Here is a 22,150-nt window from a genome sequence, read left to right on the forward strand (position 1 = left end):
TTAAATGAAGGATTAATGAAGGAAGATTAATGGAATTTTTCAAGAGGACATAAAAGGAAGAAGACATGAAGAAAGAACACACGTCCACACACACCCAAAATTCAATCCTCATGTATTTTTTATTTTATCCATTTAATTTGTGCAAATTTTATTTAATTTCTTTTAATTTGCGTCGAATTCTGTCAATTTTTTTACTTTATTTTCCGTTCATCTATCCATTATACGTATGAAAGATTAGCCCCGAGATTTTCTTAAATCTGCCGAAAATTCACATTTTTCATCCTTCCGATACCTAATATTTATTGGCATCCAAAAGCCAAATTTCGGGTAAAACGATAATGTTATAATATTATTGGATGAAGTGATCACCAGAATTTCAAATTTTATAGACATAACCAAAAAAAAAAAAAAAAAAAGTGTAATTATATATGTTCATATTTAAATACATACTCATGCACTTCTGTAATTTATTACATTCAGAGACATTATTACGTACAAAGAAATTAATTTAACGTAGTGATAATGATGATCTTCTACTTCATAAAATCATACACCACTTACGAATTTCACACTTAAGACAACAAGTGATATATATACATATATATGTATGATATGTATAATCAAATAATCGTCTTAATTAAAATTTAAGAAATAAATAAATAATACAAAAAACAAAAGGTGATTAATTAATTACTCCTTCCGTCCCAGATACCATGTCTGCTACACTGAGACACGGTATTTTAGGAGGGGTGTAATTAGTAGATAATTAATAATGTATTAGTGAAAATAATTATCCTATAATATAAATAATTATAAATTAAGATTAAGATAACTAATTAGTTTAATTAAAATTTTAAAAAAAATAAAATTAAAAAATTTAAAATGAGATTAAAGTGTGTAATCATTTTCCAAAAAAAGAAAGTGACATGGTACGTGGGACGGACAGAAAGTACGAACGACATGCAATATGTCGTGTAAGTAAAGTTATGTGTAAAGAGTAGCCGAATTGATAGCGTGAAGTGGATTTACGACCGCGAATAATATTATTACACATATTCATTATTTTATGCTACTTACACAATTTTCCATATCTCATATAAAATTTTTTTTCTCGTCAAACCAAAAACACAAAATAAACACACTTTTAGTTGGGTGCATTATTATTCATTTGTCTCATTTGTTTTTATCGTATGCATGTTAATTTGAGTGTGTGTGCCTTGTGATATATATATATATATATATATAAAACGGGGTCCCAATTTCTTTCTGAACAGTCAGTCTTCTGCTAGTCTTAGTTAATGAGTATAATATTCTACAAAGACATAAACACACACATATGACTAACAGACATTTTCTTTTGTCTCCATGATTATATTCATACTCCATCAGTTTACCAAACAAAAATCCATATATTCTCGTCTCGTAAGCGATGGCAATGGCGATGGTCTGGTGGTGCGGAGATTGGACGTGTGACCGCGAAGTCATGGGTCCTCGGGTCACCTGCCACACATGGTTCAATTCGCCTAATTTGTAGGATATTAGATTCGGCCGGGGTTACCCAGTGCACTCTTTCGAGTAGCGGCTGCGGGTTTCCTCGTCATAAAAAAATATATATAATGAATTGAATGATATTACTTGTGAAGGATGCATGAATACTATTTTTTTCAAATAAAACATTAGTATGTTATAATATTATTTAAAACAATACTTAAATAAAGAATCCAAAACCAAACATACCTAATAATTTTGAATAAAAATTCTTCAATATTACATACAATGGGTGATTAAACAATATATATATATATATGTGTGTGGGTATATTATGCATAAGAATAATTATAACATTTGTGTAAGCAAAAAAAGGAATAAAGGGTTCAGTTCAGTGTAAATGTGATTAATTATAACCAAGCACATTGTTGATTTAAGATGAAAAATATTATATATATATATATATATAGTTGAACCAACACATAAAGATTAAATAATCCCACAAAAAAACTAAAGAAACTCACACAATCCACCTTAATTAATTAGTAAACATACCCTTAGTATCATATAAGTAGAATAAATTAATTAATTAATTTCCCAAATTTTGATGACCAAATCATATGAAAAACCAAAATGTTCCCACAAATTAATAATTTCCAGAAACCCTAGCAAGAAATAATTAAAATCAGCACCAATGTAATTGAACTCCTCTAATGCTGGCCCGTAACACCAAGTTTAATTTAGCATCAAGAATCATCAACACTTAATTATAGACATAAAAACATCATATATAATGAATTATATATATATAGATAGGTAATCAGCATTAGCACATCGATCATATTATAGCAGTGTTAATAATTGATTATCAAGAACTTCATATATATATATTGTGTTGTTACTTGAATAGATTGGTGAAGTCCTTGCTTGTCTCTGACATGGCGGTCCAGTCCCACTGGAAGGCGGCAGTCGGAGAAATATTAGGCGGCAGTGGCGGCGGCTGCATAGCTGAGAATTGTTGAAGAAGACCAGAATACTGATGAGGGTTATGATTTTGATCATGATGAATATTAGGCAATGTACTAATCTGGTGATGATGAGTTGAGTAATTCTGAATGCTGTGCACGAGCTTATGAAGATCATCGATTTGTTGAGATGCCGGCATCATCATCGTGGTGGAGAAGATGCTATTACAGTTAGGTTGGGAAAGAACTGCAGGAGGATTATGTTTGGACTGTAAGAAAATCATGGTTTGATCATCCAAATCTCCAGCTGGATGATTTATTATGTTGGAAGAAGACATGAGTTGGGAGGGCAGCAATGGATTATTGAAATTTTGGAAATTAGGGTTGTTCTTGTTGGGGCTATTTAGGGCAATTGTGGTGCCTATGTCTGTGCTGCTACTCGGGCTCGACTCGCCTACTTTATTAGCATTTGACGATGATGATCCACCGTGTAAGAATGCCGGCGAATTGGTGGTTGTGTGGTGGACATTCTTGGATGAATGTGAGGCCTTGGATGAGGTGGCGCGGCCGGAAGGACATCGGGGGAGGGTCGGGTGGTCTTCTACGCCGGCGCGCTTGTAGACTCGGCAAAGGGAGATTTCAGCCTGAAAAAATATGAAAATGGAAAGAGTTAATTAGGACAATGGAGTTTTTGGAGATTTTAGTAACATTTGTTGTAAGATTTTTGGGAATTAATATTATTGAATGAGGGGTACTTGAATTTGAATATGGGGTTCACGGATTTCATATGTTCCTGTCTTTTCTCAGCATTTAAGGTCAAGCATTTCAAAAAAATTTAAAATTTCATAGCTGATCAAGAACTAAATGAAATCTTCTTTAACTTAGGTATCATTAGGGTTTTGCAACATTGGGATCATCATCATCAATCAAATTATACTATAAGAAAATATTATTTTTGTAATTAGATTTTTTTGTCCCTAAATCTATTTTTGCCATTAGTAATGATATTAGAGACAAAATTAGTAATGAAATTACGTTAACTATGTGAATTTTATAGACGAAATTCTGTTACAAATATACTTATTTCTTGTAATGTTAATTGGGATGAAATGAAACCTATTATATATATACACATAAATTTTAATAAAATTTACAAGATTTGATATATATTTTTTTTCTTGCATCAATTTTTTTTGCTAATACTTATTTACACAATTTTTTTGCTAATACACATAAATTTTGATAAAATTTACAAGATTTGATTTTTTTTTTCTTTTTTCCTTGCATCAATTTTTTTTGCTAATAATTATTCACCATATAAAAAACTTATCTTCAACAATCAAAACCCTAATAATACCTAATTAAAATCCAAACCCAAATCCCTCTCCCAAGAAAAAAAAAAAGAACAAGAACAAGAACAAACCCTAGATTCTAGGTTTTTGAAATTAATGAATCAATCAATCAAAATTAGGGGAAATGAGATGAAATGAATTAGGGGGACTGGCCTTGTGGAGGCGTTGGGTGTCGTGGAGGGGGAGACGATACTCGTTCATGATCCAGCTGGTTCGGATGCCTTTGGGGGCCTTGCCGGAGTAGAAGACGAGGGTTTTCTTCAGGCCGATCGACCGGAGACTGTTGGCCTCGCTGCGGATCATTCTGTCGGCGCCGGTGGCCTTCCAGTAGCCGGAGGTGGTGACGCGGTTGGGCCGGTCGCCGTTCCGGTACTTGCGGTCGCGGGGGACGTAGAAGTACCACTCCTTCTCTCCGATTGCGGCCATGGCGGGGAGCTCCCAGGGGTCGTACCTGTAGAGGTCGAGGAAGGTGATGAGCTCCACGCTGAACCGCTTCCCCTCCACCTTCCGCCGGAGATAGAACTCCACCAGCTCCTCCTCCGTCGGGTGGAATCGGAATCCCGGCATCACTATCTCTGATTGTTCTTGCTCTTCATCTTCTTCTTCGTCTAAACCTAATTGCTGCTGTTTCTGCTTGCTGCTGCTTCGATCCTCATCCTCCATCGAACCAATCATTGCCTTATATATATATATATGTATGTATATATATAGATTTCTTGATGGATCTATCGATCACCTACCTAGCTTCCTTCTTTATCTCATCTTCAATTATTAATATATATAAATATGTATATGTATCTGCTTCTTGTTCTTGAATAGGGTTTTTGGGGGTGTGTGAGTGTTGCCCTGTAATCTTCTTTCCTCTCTCTCTCTCTCTCTTTTTTTTTTTTTTCTCTCTCTATGTGGGCTTTTTTATTTGTGAATAATATTGAGATATATACATGGAATTATTGTAGAGTGAGAGAGGGGAGTGTAGGCTCAATTGTGTTTGTAGACAAGTGGTGAGAGATATAGAAAGGTGTGTGTAATTTGCAAAATTAAATAAATATATGTTGAGGGAATTTTATAATTAGAGGTTGTAATTATAAGGGTGTTAAATATGAGAAAGGGACATGGCATAAAATAATAATATGTATATATTAGGGACATATAAATTAATTACTTGTTAGTCATTGCGGTGGGTTTGGAGCTAGAAAATACGTGAAATTAATTGAGGTGGAGATTTTTATTTTTTTTATTTTTGAATAATACTCTCTCTGTCTAATTTCTACTATCTTAAAGTAGTGATTATTTTTTTTTTATTATAAATTGACAAATTTTTCCTTAATTGTATAGTAGAGATTAAAAGTAATAAATGAATGTAGAGTAAAAATATAAAATTTATGTTTAAAAAAAAAAATAATAGTTATTAGACCTCTTATATAAAAAAAAAATAAAATATTAATATATGGACAGTAAACAAATGAACAAAATGAGATAGGGAGAGAATGAGAATATATATATTTATATATTGTCTTTTAGTATATGATATGATGACATCATGGGCTCGTTTAAATATATATATATATATATATATTTTTCTATGATACCCAATAAATTTAATATACTCAATAAATGATCATATTGGTTTTTTCTTTTTGGGATAAAAGAAATATATACATATATATATATTGAAGGGTATATTTATGTAATAAATGTTGCCACTTAATTCTAAAGTAGAAATCTTTCTTTTAAATTTTGAAGAGGAGCACATTTTCTATGTGCACGCACTGATAAATGCAAGATCCTTTCAATTAAGAAATTATTTATTTATTTTTTTCTAAATTCAAATTCAAATTAATATTATTTACTCAACATATTTTAATAAAATATATTATTTTTCTCACAAAATATCACATAAAAATATTGTTTAAACAAAAACTCAAAATAATTTCAAATTGCGACAAAACAAACCCTAAAATATCCCCATAAGTTAATTAATGAATTGGAGCTAATAATTCAAACCAAAATCTAAATTTGAGTTTAGTTCAGATTCAGATTGAATATTCGAATTTCAAATATTTTGCTTACCTCTGTATAAAATTATATGAAGTCAAATTGAATTAATTATATCTAATGTGCAGAGTAATTATTTTAATTATTTATATATAGGTATGGATTCTAGAAAATATAATAGTGTGTCTATAATTTATGACAAACAAATCACTACGTATTTTAATTTTGACGTGCTGTGTTTTAATTGTGCTTAATTCCTTGTTTGGTTTCATCCCTAAATCAAAATAAATACTACTCATTTCGTCCCATATCTATATATCTATTTGTTTTTTGCACGGAGTTTTAAAAATATTAGTATTATATTAGGATAAAGTAGAAATAAAGATAAAAGGACTAAATTAACCCTATTAGTATGGTATGATATAAAGGTAATGACATTTGTGTAATATGTTGTAAATTGGAAGGATATTTGTAATGTTAGTTAGCTAGTACAATTATTAAAAAAAGAAAATGAATACTTTGTTATGGGACGGACTAAAATGGAAAAATAGATAGATTGTTAAGGGACGAAAAAAGTATTTCACTACAAAAAAAAAATAGTATATTTGTAACGGAATTCTGTCGCTAAAATTCACGTAGCTAACGTAATTCCATCCTTAATTCCGTCTCTAATTTTATTAGTAACGAAAAAAATAGATTTAGGGAGGAGAAAATTTCGTTACAAAAATAATATTTTATTGTAGTGGTACATGTTTATAAAATATTATTTAAATTAATTTTTTTTTTCTAAAAAAAAAATCATTTTTAAATTACAACCAAACATACCACTCATCATTTCTAGTTTTTTTTTTTTTTTTTTTAATTTAAATTATTATTTTTTTATTTTTATCCTATTTAAGATTTAAGTGTTGTAAGCTACTCAAACTTTGAGTGTGTATATATATATATATATATGTTATGTATCTATATGTGTATGTGTGTGTGTGATCTGCAAAGTCAAGAGAAGTCCGTGAGCATTGATATCTTCTTCCTCATAATGACAATTACATAAAATACTTTTTCAATTTTATTTTATTTTTTCTTTGTGTGTTTACTTCTGTGCAATCTAATAATCAATTTGTCATATATCATCCATTGCAACCTTACAATTTTATCAACTTATTTGTTCCTTCTTAGTTATATGTATATGTATGTGTATGTATTTGAGTGTATTATAAAAGTAATTTGTACTCTCTCCGTCCCATGGAATATGGGTGTATTACGTACTGTAGATACGAGAATTTAGGTAAAGTATAATTAGTAAGTAATTAAGAAATATATTAGTAAAAATAATTATAGATTAAGATTACGATAACTAAATAGTTTAATTAAGATTAAAAAAAATTAATTTTTAAATTTTAAAATATGATTAAAGTGTATAAGTAATTTTCCAAAAAAGAAAGGGACAAATTATGTGGGACGGACGAAAATAAAAAATATGGACAAATTATATGGGACGGATGGAGTATTTGTTTGTGAGTTTTAAACCTAAGTTTTACTTTTTACTATATATATATATTTTTATCTTAAAAAAAATCAAATCAAACAATTATATTTTATTATTTTTATTATATTAAAAATCAATTTTAATTACATTCAAAACATTACAATAAACATGTTTATAGTACATCCGATAATTAATCCAATTCAAAATTTTACTATTTTCGACTCAAATCAATTTTTCAAAAACCTACAAACAAACCGTGTGAAAGATTGTCATTTTGTACTCATTGTAGCTCGTGTAAATGTAATTGAATTTAACAAATATATCGATCACATGCATTATTTTTACCCAAGTTATTAAGAGGATATCATGGAACCATGTACCTTATGTCATGCATGACAAAAAGCCAACCCTTGTCTCTCATAGGAAAAGAAAAATTATTTTAGTCGTCGTCTAAAAATATATCTACTTTATTTTTTTATTTTATGGCGGGGGAGTGTATGTTATATATAAAGAATTCTTCTTTTTTCTTTTAATTTCTTATCGAACATTTGTAAAGTAAAAACAAATTATAATTTATTTATATATTTTATTTAATTTTTTTGGTCTAACGCGCATAAAGGCAAAAATAAGTATTTGCCAACGTATTAGTTGACTTGGCGATTCAACTTGTCCATACTCGCGAGATGCATCTACATATGTATAGAAAGATGACAATTTCAACGAAAAAGACCTCACCCCTCGCGCTCCAACTCAAACGAATCATTATATATATAAATATATAAACGTTGAATTAATTAAGTAAGATATTTGTTGTTAGTAACTAGAAAAAAATGAGTTAGTAACGTGTAATAAAAGACAAATGATGATTAAATATATAATAAGCAAACCCTAAAGTCATTACAATATGTCTTGTCTTCCAACTGCAATACAATCTCGAAATCTTGATGGTGAATTGGTTGGATTGCATTAGACAAATACTTTCTCCGTTCCAACTCAAAGTACCAAATTTACTATTTTCGTCTCACTACAAAGTATCTTTTTTCTATTTTAGTAAAAGTAATCATACACTGATACCAAAATACCCTTAATTTTCACCTAAATTACAAAGATATCGTTACACATACAATTACTTTTTACATAAAGTCAAATGTCAAAATTATCAAAACTTCTTACACACTTCCAATAACTAATAAAATACTATTATTTCTTAATCTACTATAATATCCCAAAGAGCCCATTTGGACCGGGAGGGAGAGAGTATAACACAAGAAATTATCAAATTTGGGATCAAATCTTGATCAATTTGCTACCAACTTCACATTTATAGCTACCCAATTTATTTTGTCACAATCTACTATACATACATTGACTCATTAATTATATATCATTTGTTTCTTTCATTTTCATTTCATTTCTTGATATTGTTATGTCTAATATTTAATAGTATGTATGTGTGTATATTTCTCAAGAGCATTCTAGCATTGTCTAGGAATTCTCATTTCTAACACACACACACACATATGGGTGGATGGCCCCCAAATGGGGTATTTGGTAGGTTTAGTGTATACTACATTCGTCCGACTTTAAGAGTCTCATTTATTTTTTGCATATTAATATTTAAATATTAATTATTATATCAAAATGTAGTACAAATTAAGAAAAATATATACATATTCTAATTATTCCTTTGATCTTTTAAAATATTTTGAAAATAATAAAAATTAATTCAAAATAGTTTTTTCGTGTAATATATATCTATATTAAATGTGATATGTTTTAGAAATAGTAATAATGTGAAATTAAAACATAACCAAACATATCTTTACATTCTAAATATTATAATGTATATATATATATGCTCAATTGCACTTAAATCATTATTTATAAATAGAAATGGGATATAAAGATAATACTTTGTGTGAAAAATAAATTTTGAATATAATAATTTCAGCCTTAAAATAATGTTTTAGAGTAAATTTTGATCATATATTAATTTCAAAGATAAAATATTATCAATATATATATATACGTACACATATATATCACACATATATATATATATATAGACTAAATAGACAAACACTAGAGACATCCAACACGTATATATTACTCAATCCGTTCACAAACTAATGTCCTACTTTTTTATTATTCATTTGTTACTTTTAATCTCTACCATACAATTAAGGACAAATTTGTCAATTTATAACAAAAGGTAGTCACAAGTATACAGAGATCATTCTATATTTTTAAATTTATTTTTGCACCATGAATTTTAGAGTAAGATATGCATATATTACTCATACATGTATATATATATATATATACACATATAAATATATATAAACAAATATATTCCAAAGGTTTGTTTTGTTTGCATTAAAACCCCAAGTTTTACTGCTTGAATTATGCGATATTTTTTTTTTTTTACAAAATATTCTATTATATATTATTTTTAATACTAGACTCAAACTAAATTTTTTCGAAATCATCAAAAGAAATATACCTTAAATATATTTATGATATATTCATTTTAATTAAATATTAAATTAGTAGTGAATATATATATATATATAGGTAGTAAGTCTTGAGTGTGGCTTAGATATAGTAATTAAATAGATGAGAAATATATGATAGTAATTATTTAATATGATATATATATATATATAAATAATAGAATAGTAACAGTGTTATGTTAATAAATTTTGAATGAATAGTAGAAATTTGGTGAAGTTTGATATAAGAACACACCCTTAATAAGTTTTTTTACTTTTTTTTTTTTTTTTGTATATATATAACTATTTTTTAATTTTATTTTTAATACCTCCGTCTAGTTCTAAGGATTTTATTTATTTTTTGTGTGTTGATATTTGAATATTAATTAAAATGTTATTTTAGTCTCGTAACTAGACTCTTTTATCATTTTAGTCCCGTAACTGGAGGTTGTTTTAAAATAGTCCCGTAAGTGAAAAATTTTCTCAGTTTAGTCCTCAATGTCTATGTTGCATCTACATGGCATGCTGGCAGACATGTGTCGGCCAGAACAACACCACTTGGCTGACACGTGTCTGCCACGTAGATAATTTTTATTTTTTAAAATAAAAAATAAAAAAAATAAAAAATATATAAATTTAAAATTAAAAAAATAATTACGTGTTCGTCAAGTCAGCGCTACGTGCTATGTGGATAATTTATGTATATCTTTTAATTTTATTTTTTAAATAAAAAAATTAATTAAAAATATAAAATATATAAAAAATAAAATTAAATAATATAAAAATTAAAAAAAATTATTGACATGTCCGTCATGTCAGCGCTACGTGGTCGCTACATGGATAATTTATATTTTTTATATTAAAAATAAAATATAAAATATAAAAAAATAATTAACAAATATACTAATATATAAAGTATTAAAGGTCACGTTGCTTGACTTGACGATATACGGATAATTTTTATTTTTTATTTTATTTATTTTAATTTTTTATTTTAATTTTTTAACTTTTATATTTTATTTTTATTTTTATATTTGTAACTTTTTTTATATTAAAAATAAATAAATTTAAAAAAAATTTAAAAATATCCACGTGCTAGACACGTGTTAGTCATGTGGCGCTGATCTGGCCGACACGTGCTCGCTAGCATGCCGCGCAGGATGTCACGTAAGCATTGAGGACTAAACTGAAAAAAAAATTCACTTACTGGACTATTTTAAGACAACTTCCTGTTACGAGACTAAAATGATAAAGTGGTCCAAGGGACTAAAAAATCAGTTTACCCATTATTATATAAAAACGTAATACAAATTAAGAAAAAATTACAAAAGTACTTTTATTAGTGTCTTATAATACTAATAGAAGGAAATTTGTATAGAAAATTATACAAATAAATATAAGGATACTTTTAATGTTAAGTATAATGATACAAAAGGTAAATGTGACCCTTAGAGACGGACGGATGAAGTATATATTTTTGTAAATATATCCATTTGTATTTGGCATCATTATTTTTAACATTAAAAATATCTTTATATTTGTATAATTTTTTGTACAAATGTCATTACATTAGTATTATAAGACACTAATAGAAATATTTTTGTCGTTTTTCCTTAATTTATATTACGTTTTGATATAATAATTAATATTCAAATATTAACATGCAAAAAGTAAACGGATAGATTGGTGATGGACGGAGGTAATATAATTTTTATAAATTTATAGAAAACACCATTATAAATAAAAAAATATATTCAAATTATTAAATAAAAACACAAATATTATACTATTAGTTTAAAAAATATATTATTTTCATCTTTATTCTTGTCATCTTTAATCACATTAGTGTTGTGTCTTAGCCTCATTTTCCACATAGCATTAATACAATACCGATTTTTCATCCATTAGAATAATTTGTAACATTTATATATTAATATTTTAAATTTTATAATTTTATTATATTATCATTGACTATATCAATTTATTTTAATTTTGTTATATGTGTATATATTTTATTAATTTAACAACTTTAATGTGTAATGGCAATGAAATAAAAATAAATATGAAGAGAAATTTAATCATTTGAACTTGGTTCAAATGATTTTCTTATCTTTTTGAATTAAAAATATTATTATTTTGAAAATTTTAGGAGGAATATGATTAGCAAGTAATAAAATTATATTAGTAAAATTAATTATAATATAATACAAATTATTATATATTAAGATTAAAATAATTATTATTTAATAAATTAAAATTTTTAAAAAAATTATAAATTATAAAATTAAAATTTAGAAAGAGTATAATTAGCAAATAATTAAGAATGTACTAGATAAATTAATTACAATATAACACAAATAATTATATATTAAGATTATTATAACTATTATTGTAATAAATTAAAAATTTAAAATATATTAATAAAATTAATTACAATATAATACAAATAACCATATATTAAAATTAAAAAACTAATCAATCTAATAATATATATATATATATATTATAAAATTAATATTTGATTCAAATGTATAATACTCTTCCTTAAAAAAAAAAAGTGAACTTAAGATATAAAACGGATAAAAATAAAAAAATATAAAATTATATGTAAAATAAAAAGAGTATATTTTAACATAGAATATTATTTTATTTTTATTTTATTATATATAATTGTAAATGAGAGAAATTTGAATTGGGCCATTCTAGAGATGGGGCCCATTAACAATAACACCTGCCCCACGAGAATCCCGTGGCCTCGACCAGTTTGGCGGTTGCCAACCCTAAATAATTAATTCAAAAAGAAATTATATTTCCTCCGTCAAGTTAGAAAGTATATCATTTTTTATTTTGGATGTTCAATTACAAAATAAATATTTTATTAAATATCTCATTTTTTTCACAAATATGCTTACTTTATATCACATCATTATTTTTATACCAAAAAATAAGGGCAAAAATGTCATTATACTACTTTTAACTACCCACTATAATTAAAATACTATTATTTCTTAAACACCGCGTCAAAAGTAAATGTATACTTTATCTGTGGACGGAAGGAGTATTACTATTAGTACTTAAAAAAGATATGCATAATAATTATGAGCTCATATTTCTTATTGGCTACTTTCTATAATGAAATAATTATGCTAATTTGGATTACTGTAGATATCATAATTTAGGTAAAGTATGATTATTAAGTAAATAAAAAGTGTATTAGTAAAAATAATTATTGTATAGCAATAATAATTATAGATTAAAATTAAAATAATTAAATACTTTAATTTAGATTAAAAAATTATAAAATATAAAGTTTAAAATATAATTAAAGTATATAATTATATTTTCAAAAAAGAAAATGAAAAATTATATAGGACAAACAAAAATAAAAAATATCAATAAATTATGTGAGACAAAGGGAGTACAAACTTATTATTATTATCATTATAGTAGTAGTAGTTTTTGTATACGTGGCAAGAAGGGATTGCATGGAAATTCGACGGCGCGATCCCCGACGATTGTGACATGTTGAGGTTTGATGAATCGGCAACCGTCCGATCAATCCTTTTGCTGTAAGGATTCTTCATGCCTCTATTTTTGGGTAATTTTGATCTAGTTCATATATCCACACACACTATGTGAAATAAAAGTATACGGTGCCTCCGTCATGTTCGAGGATTTTATTTATTTTTTATATATTGATTTTTAAATATTAATTATTATATCAAAATATAATATAAATTAAAAGAAATTATAAAAATATTTTCATAGTATTTTATAATACTAATAGAAAAACATTTGTACAAAAAATTATATAAATATAAAAATATTTTTAATGTTAAGTATAATGACGCAAAAGATAATTGTGACCCTTAGATTGGTGGATAGAACGAGTATTATATATTTAGATTGTGTATTTTTTGAATCCATGATGATGTTTTCTAAATTCTTGAATTGGTGTTATTTGAAAAAAAATTATCACACGTGTGTCGTGTCATGTATTTTATAGACGTATATATGTCATATGTTCCATACGTATATGTCATGTCTCCTTCATTCTTGTATTATACTCCATCCGTTACCGATATTATGTTCACTTTACTTTAAATACGATAATTTAGTAGGGATATAATTAGTAAATAATTAAAATTATATTAGTAAAAATAATTATCGTATAGTAAAAATAATTTTAGATTAAGATAACTAATTAGTGTAATTAAAATTACAAAAAGTTATAAATTTAAAATTTTAAAATGAGATTAAAGTGTATAATTCTCTTAAAAAAATGAAAGTGACAAAATAAGTGAGACATACCGAAATAGAAATGTGTACATGGTATGTGAGACGGAGGTAGACCTGTTAAAACGGGTTAGTGGAACCGATTGGCCCCACAACCCACCATAACCCGCAAATAAGCGGGTTGTTTGCGGGCCAACTCGCGGCGGAGCAGATCAAAATTTCATCAGCCCAATCCAACCCGCCGGTGGGTGGCGAGCTAAGCGAGCTAGCCCACAGGCTTTTTAAAAATATTAAAAGAATATTAATATTATAAATATTTACGTAATTAATATTTAAAAATAGCTAAAAATAGTTTTATTGTAGAATTTAAATAATAAATATTTTAAAATAAATAACAAATATAAAAATTCTCAATTTGAAATTTTATTAATTGGTTTATTTAAAAAAATTAATAATAAGAAATACTCCATTAAAAAAAATCATAATTAATTTTATGAATTTATAAAATTATAAAATAATAAAATAGAAGACGAACAAAACAAATAATGAAAAATCGAAACAAATAATAATGCCATGAATAACATAGTTAGAAAAGAAAAACAACGACAATATTGATAATTTATTTAAGTTAATGATATTTGTTAAATAAAGTGTACAAGATGATTTTAATATTTTTTACTATTTATATGTTATTTATAAATTAATTGTATTTATAATGATATATTTGTAATTTAAATAAAATTAAAATATATTCTTATATTTACTTGACCAGCAGGCTAATCTGCCCCATTGCGGGCTAACCTACCCTCAACACGCGGTCCACGCGGGTTGGCCTATTTAGGCCCGCATTTTAACGGGCTTAAAAAATCACAATCCAATCATCCTTAAAAGGAAGACAAGGGGACCAACCCGACGGACTCAATCTATTTTGACTGCTCTAGTTAGAGAGAGTATTTTTAATTATATTAATATAAATTACGTATAATATAAATTTTTTATGGATATTATGTGAAGAAATTAGCATGGTTTAAATATATATAAGTCCAATTCTAACAAGTGATGCTTTTAATTGGATATTTACCAAAAAGAAAATAATATGACATTGATAATTAAAATTTTCATTATTATTCTCATAGTAATGTTGTAATAATGGGTTTGTGTCCACCCAATTATTTTTTTGGTAATATAATTTTCGATCAATATTATAAAAATATAATACGACATTTCTCTGGCTCTAAATGTCTCATTTATTTTTTTTTATGTCTTGATATTTGAATATTAATTATTATATCAAAACGTAGTACAAATTAAGAAAAATTGCAAAAAATTAATTCCATTAGTGTTTTGTAAGAATGATAAAAAAATTTATACAATGACGCAAAACGTAAATGTGACCCTTACAGACGGATTGAGGGAATATATTTTATTTATTTTAAAAAATTAACTATTCAATATAAAATACTATTATTTTTTATATTATCTATATATTTTTTCATATTTAACATAAAAAAAATCCAAATAAACAAAGAGAATACATGAAACAAGCCTATTGCTCATTTATTTTTAATTTTTAATTCAAGTATTCAATAAAAAATAGTTTAAATTTTTCAAGAATATGTTAAATATAGGATTAATTTACATACCTAATGATGACAAGAGTCCCGGTAGATCCAAAATTGAATTAGGGTGTGTTTGTTTGATGGAGTTAGTTAGATTTTCACTGTTTATATAATATTTTTTCTTCAAAAATATCAGATCAAACACTTATTATTATTTTTATTTTTTATATTATATTAAAAATTAATTTTATATTCAAAATATCGCATCAATCTTTATTTATATCATATCATACAATTATTCAAATTCAATTTTTTTTACTATTTAAATTTTAACTCAAAATCCAAACTCCAAAAACAAACATAATTTATTTGGGGTCGAATTCAATTATTTGTATATTGAATCGGATATAAGTTAGGTATTATATATTCTAATCGGGTCTGAGTAAGGTTCAGAGTTTAAGGGTATGATCCGATCCGAACCTAAATCGTACTTTATTAATATATTAATAATATGTCAATTATATTATCTTAATATAATATCTAATAATATAATTATTAGATTATTTTTTAGTTAGTTTTATTTATTTATTAAAATATTTTTGAATAAAATACATTAACTTGATACGGGTTCAAATATAATTTTGAGTTAAATTTTTAAGACTTACAAATATATTTCGAATTTATTAAGTTTGTCGGTTCTTATCAAATATATATAGGTACGAAGGGAAAAAAATGCATATATTGGAGTAAAGTCAATTTATGATATTCTAATTATATTTGAGACTTTTAAACTCTATTTGTGTGTGGCTTTTCAACTTAAATTTTATTATTTATTAGCGTTTTTGCTTTTAGAAATCTCAAATTAAATATTTATTTTTATTTTCATATTATATTATAAATTAATATTATATTTTAAATTTATTTATCATATCAAATAATTATTTTAATTAAAAAATTCATTATTCAAAATCCACAGCATAAACGTCAAACCCACAAATAAACATACCTTTTTTTGGATTTACTTTTAAAAAAAATTAAAAAAAAATAAAAGTTAAGAATAGGAGTAAAAATAAAAGCGAAAAATAAAAGCAATTTTTCTTTTTTAATGTTTGAATATTATAAAATTTAAAATGCTTTTATACTATCAAATGATTATGAATGAATGCTGTGTATCGATAACAGCTGATAACTAAAATTTGTAGGTTGTAATTTGTATAAATTTACAGGAAATTTATATTCGAAAATTAGTGAGCTAATGTTTATAGAAAAGCGGTCAGATATAGTAATATTTGTGGTTGTAGACTCTGAGTAGTTATCACAATTATATATACTTTTTTTACTGGTGAGTTTTCAGGTTGAACACAAGGATTTTAAGTCATGAATTTCAAAAGGTGAAAATCTTGAGAAAACGACGAAAATTGCAGTAAGGGATCCGCTTTGCAGTGGATTTAAATTTCTAATATATTAAAAGCAGTAAGTAAAGCGGAAAGAGGGGTGAGCGGAAGCGAGCGAGGCGAGGACGTAAAGTGAAGTGCCAGGGGTAATCAGGTGATCGGGACATGAGCGGGGCGGAAACCGAGTGAACGGGACATGGATGATTGGCGATTACCGAGTGAACGGGACATGAGCGAATGACACTGTTGAGCACAAAAAAAACGATGGAATTTCAAAAAAAAAGAGTCCGAATATAAGTCCGGACGCTGTTAAGGAAAAGGCTTCCTCGGGAGAAGGCAGAGATTGGGTGTAATAAGGTCGTGTGTGGAGCCCAGGTATGATAAGGTCGGGTGCGGAGCTCAGGAATGATAAGGTTGGGTGCGGAGCTCAGATATGATAAGGTCGGGTGCGGAGCCCTGGACAGGACAAGATCGGCAGACGCGGAGGTCTGTCAAGACGAAGGTCGGGCAAAGAAGAAGTATCGGCAGACGCGGAGGTCTGTCAAGACGAAGGTCGGGCAAAGAAGAAGTATCGGCAGACGCGGAGGTCTGTCAAGATGAAGGTCGGGCAAAGAAGAAGTATCGGCAGACGCGGAGGTCTGTCAAGACGAAGGTCGGGCAAAGAAGAAGTATCGGCAGACGTGGAGGTCTGTCAAGAGGATAGTCTGTTGAACCAGTTGTCCATCTAAAGAGATAAGGCAAACAGAGCCGGTCAGTTGGTTCGCTGTCGGATGGTTCGCAGTCGGTTGGGCCAGTCGGATGGTCCGTAGTCGGTTGGCTCGTGGTCGGACCAACTGAGGTCGGATGGAGGACGGTTGATACGGAGGTCGGTCGAAAGAGGAAGTCGGGCGAAGAAAGACGGCTGATACGGTGGTCGGTCGAAAGTGGAAGTCGGGCGAAGAAGGACGGTTATTACATAGGTCGGTCGAAAGAGGAAGTCGGGCAAAGAATGACGGTTATTACGCAGGTCAGACCAAGTGAGGTCGGGCGAAGAAGAATGAGACGGACGATACAAGGTCGGACAAGAAACCAGATGGTGGTCGCTTGGTGGGGCGGCCAAGGAGTCGTTTGGTCTAACGACCAGTTAGTATCTGGACTGGTCGGTTGGCCTGCAGTCCGTCTAAGGAGTCAGGGGTTATTTTGGGCGGCTGAGTAGCCGGTCGGACCAGCCGCTCATTTAAGGCGATGAGGTTTTCAGACGCGGTCGGCCAAGTCAGCTGAGTGCTGTAACTGGCAAGAGCGGTTGGTGAGTCGGTTAACACGCGTGTCAATAGAGGAGAACCTGGTGGGCAGTTGACAGCAGTTGCTGTAATCGACCAGACGGCGGTTCTAACCGTTTCTTTAAGGGGTTATTTAAGGATTCGGGTCTATTATGACAAATCATCAATCGACATCAAATTCAAGAGATTTGCTTTTGAGGATCACCACTTTATTTTCCAGTCTTTAGTTTTATTTTCCTATTTTATTTATGTTTCCTACAGTGTTTAGAGATTCATAATCTCATGCACTAATTATATCAAATTCGAAGATAATTTTCTATTTTCGTATTTTACTTTTTATTGTTCAAAAATCGCATCAACAGACACAATTGTTTATATGTATATATAGGTAGGCTTCAGATAGTGAATGAGAGGTGTTGTGTCTGACTTGTGCGTTACTAAATGGATAGATCTCCCTGGATGTAATGAACGAGTGGTGTAAGTGTGTTAACGAAGATATATGTATATTATGGAAACAATTAGAAATAGATGATGTAAGTATATAAATTGAATTGTAAAGAATACATAACACTGAAATTTGACCTTAAGGGATTTACAACAAGACTTCAATAACACCCGAAATTTGAACATTATAAGAAAAAAACCCTACTATCACTAGGAATCTCTGTGACCTAATAGATCACTGTCTATGCCCCATTAATTATCCCAACTTCTGCCTCATTAATGGCTTTACCCTTCTGTTATCTCTTTTTAATCAAAATTGAATTCAGAACAATAGTTAAGCAGGTCGACAAGGCTCCCGCGTACTTAACTACATTGAACTACCTTGAGACCGTTTTTGGCGCAAAACAAGGCTTAGATTAATAAATTCTTCTCGTGCTCTAAACCAGTGAAATGAAGTTCTTTAAATTCAAAGTTTATATAAGTATGGATAAAGTGTGGAAGGAATGAAAATGAAGAACTGAATGATATTTCATTAATTACTACTAAATCTGGAAAAACTAGGACTACAAAGCTGCAATTGAAAGCAGTAATCTAATCTAAAAAAGCGGTAAAGACTTTGCCAAGGGAGGAGGGAAATCCCTACTCCCTTGGTCATTCCTGTGGAGAACTCCCTTACAGGATTGGAGCTCTTGGAGACAGGAAAACAACTAGACTGCGCGGAAGTAAATGCTAAAATACTTCAAAAAAATCGAAATTGTTTACATGGAGATATCTGGCCCTATTTATAGTAGGTGAATTGGGACGGTTGCAAGCAGTTGTTGGGCGGTTCCAACCGCTGGGCAGTTAGGCGGTTACTGGTAGTTATTCTGTTGAAGCAGTTGCTGGCCATAACTCCCAGGGCGCCCGCTTCGCTTGCATTGAATTGTAAATGCACAGATCTTCCTCGCTTGCCGGGAAGCTGGAGGGCATCAGCGCAGCTTGGCTCGCTTGTGCTGGCTGGTATTGAAATGATTGTACCGCTGCAGTTGGAATACTTAGTTGAAATCTGGTGACATTCTGCAGCAGTGGGCGTCTGAGCTATCGCTTGCAAGCGGGAGAGGCTATCGCTTGTGAGTGGTGGAAGCTACCGCTTGCCTCTCGTGCCTTAGTCTTTTTCAGGGGATGCTCTGGGCGCTTGCGAGCGGAGGTGGCTACCGCTTGTGGCGCATGCCTTAGCTTTTCAGGCACCAGACTACCGCTTAAAAAGGGCAAAAATCGTTAATAATCTCAACAACGAACTCTGGAGCATTAATAAGTTATTATGATGGCTTTTACACAGAAATTCGAATAATACACATTTTTGTCAAGTTAAGAATATACTCATATTTGGAGCCATTAGCAGCATCGCTTGTGACAAAGATGGGAGAGAGGTTGAATAATCGCACTACATAAATTATTTTTTTTTTCTTTATCAGAATATTTGTTCTTCATTTTTATATATTATTATTATTATTATATTGAGAAAATAGTAAGTTTAATTTAAAAAGATCTTCTATGTTTTGAAAAATAATATTGAAACTAAAAAACTATTTCTACTTTTGGTAAAAATATCAATTCTAATAGATTCAAAATGCTAATTTTTAAAACAAAAGCTAAAATTAACTCTCAATGTCAAACCCTTAATATTTATGTATCTATTATTTTATGTATTTGCTTAAAATGAAAGTGATTATATACACCTTATCTTAAAAGAAAAAAGAAAATAGCCCGTAAGAAATAGTCTAGTAGCGTAGAGATGAAATCGTTACCGTGAAAGTATTGGTTAAAATTTTTAACAATCCTCCTCAATCACAACTTTTCTAACATAAATTGAGATAGCATTTAAATTATTCTAATTTTTAAGCATTTTCATTGTTAAACTCGAATTAACACATTATAAATATATCGATATTGATACAAATCGATTAAAAGCATTTGTCAATAAATGATACTTCACATATGTGTTGGATGGACATATCTAATGTGATAAAGATTAATGATAATATGTATTGTATAGATTATTGTCACGCACTGTTAATTTATTTTTCATATTTGTAATATATTAATATAAGTTATGCGCTAAATCATTAATTTTCATATTTCTAACATATTAATATTAGTTATGTGTTAAGTTTATGATTCATGTATTGTCCGTCTATATTGGTTGTATTGTCAGCATAATACTAATAATCATTCCCTTTATTTCAAATCAAATGGGTTATTTGGAATTTTGTAGTGAATTAAAAAAATAATAATATTTTATTATTTAGTGAAAATATATAATAGTTTTTGACATTTTTGTCATTTGACTTTACGTATAAAGTAATTGTATGTATAATGATATATTTGTAATTTAAGTAAAAATTAAGATTATTTTGGTATTAGTGTATAATTATTATTTTTAAATAGAAAAATGATACTTTAAAATGAAATAGACGAAAATAGTATAGACGAAAATAGTATTTTGAATTGAGACAAATACAGTATTAAACATTCAACACTATAAAAATTGTCTTTTTAAGTGGATAATGACTTGGTAAATTCAAGTACAAGGTTTACCAATTTGATATTATTTTTTCAATTCTTTTTGCCACAATAGCAACCAATGAAAATAAAAGAAAAAAGACATAACAAAGTGATAAATCTTAGTATTTTGAAGAATAAGTTAACATAATTATATATAAATATATAATATTTTTATGAAAAAAAATAGGAGGTTTAATTCTAATTAATGATATTATAATTGAGATTGTATATTGTATTGTTAATATGAATTACAATAGATATTTTAAAAAATTTTAAATTATAAATATAAATTAAAATTTTTATATTCCCTCCGTCCCACATAATTTGTCCCTATTTTCTATTTTTGTCCGTCCCACGTAACTTGTCCTTTCTATTTTTGGAAATATAATTATGCACTTCAATAGCATTTTAAATTTTATAATTTTCTTAATTTTAATTAAACTATTTACTTATTTTAATCTTAATCTATAATTATTTTTACTAATATACTTCTTAATTACTTACTAATTATACTTTATCTAAATTCCCGTATTTACAGTAATACACCCATATTACATGGGACGGAGGGAGTAATAATTATAATTTAATAAAATATATACAATATATATGTCATTTTGTAGAAAATAAATTTTTTTATAATACAACTAAATAAAACTTTAAAAAATATATATAGATATAATATAAATTTATAATAAATTATACAAATTAATACATATTTATATTATTATATTTATTACCATCAAATCAATACACATCAAAACTCTCTATATAATTTTTATTCACGAGTTTTCCACATAATATTAATTCTTGTTTATTCATTTAATTTATTTACTCTCAAAATTTTTGTCATCTTTCTCCAATCCAGTGGTCAAAAATATTAAATGTTTATTTTAGGATGGGTATTTGGATTTTCGATTCGAATTTTGTTGAATTCAA

General features: G+C 28.2%; 1 protein-coding gene across 1 annotated transcript; it reads right to left on the bottom strand.

Moving 5' to 3' along the window:
- Window positions 1–1,295: 1,295 nt before the first annotated feature.
- Window positions 1,296–4,768, bottom strand: LOC127260579 (NAC domain-containing protein 35-like). Its single transcript, XM_051288351.1, has 3 exons — window positions 3,959–4,768; window positions 2,391–3,097; window positions 1,296–1,582 (listed from the first exon to the last, which is right to left on the bottom strand). Exons 1-3 carry the CDS (start codon window positions 4,478–4,480, stop codon window positions 1,555–1,557), a joined length of 1,257 nt encoding a protein of 418 aa, XP_051144308.1. The 5' UTR covers window positions 4,481–4,768; the 3' UTR covers window positions 1,296–1,554.
- Window positions 4,769–22,150: the final 17,382 nt, after the last annotated feature.

The sequence above is a fragment of the Andrographis paniculata genome, unplaced genomic scaffold (assembly GCF_009805555.1).
Source record: "Andrographis paniculata isolate CXL003 unplaced genomic scaffold, ASM980555v1 Contig62END, whole genome shotgun sequence".
Taxonomy (NCBI): Eukaryota; Viridiplantae; Streptophyta; class Magnoliopsida; order Lamiales; family Acanthaceae; genus Andrographis; species Andrographis paniculata.

Excerpts from the sequence above, each read along its gene's own strand:
- LOC127260579 (XM_051288351.1), bottom strand. The coding sequence starts at position 4,480 with ATGATTGGTTCGATGGAGGATGAGGATCGAAGCAGCAGCAAGCAGAAA. Across the intron at positions 3,098-3,958 it reads ACACCCAACGCCTCCACAAG|GCTGAAATCTCCCTTTGCCG; the intron begins GCCAGTCCCCCT and ends ATATTTTTTCAG. Across the intron at positions 1,583-2,390 it reads GACTTCACCAATCTATTCAA|CCGCTACTCGAAAGAGTGCA; the intron begins GTAACAACACAA and ends GGAAACCCGCAG.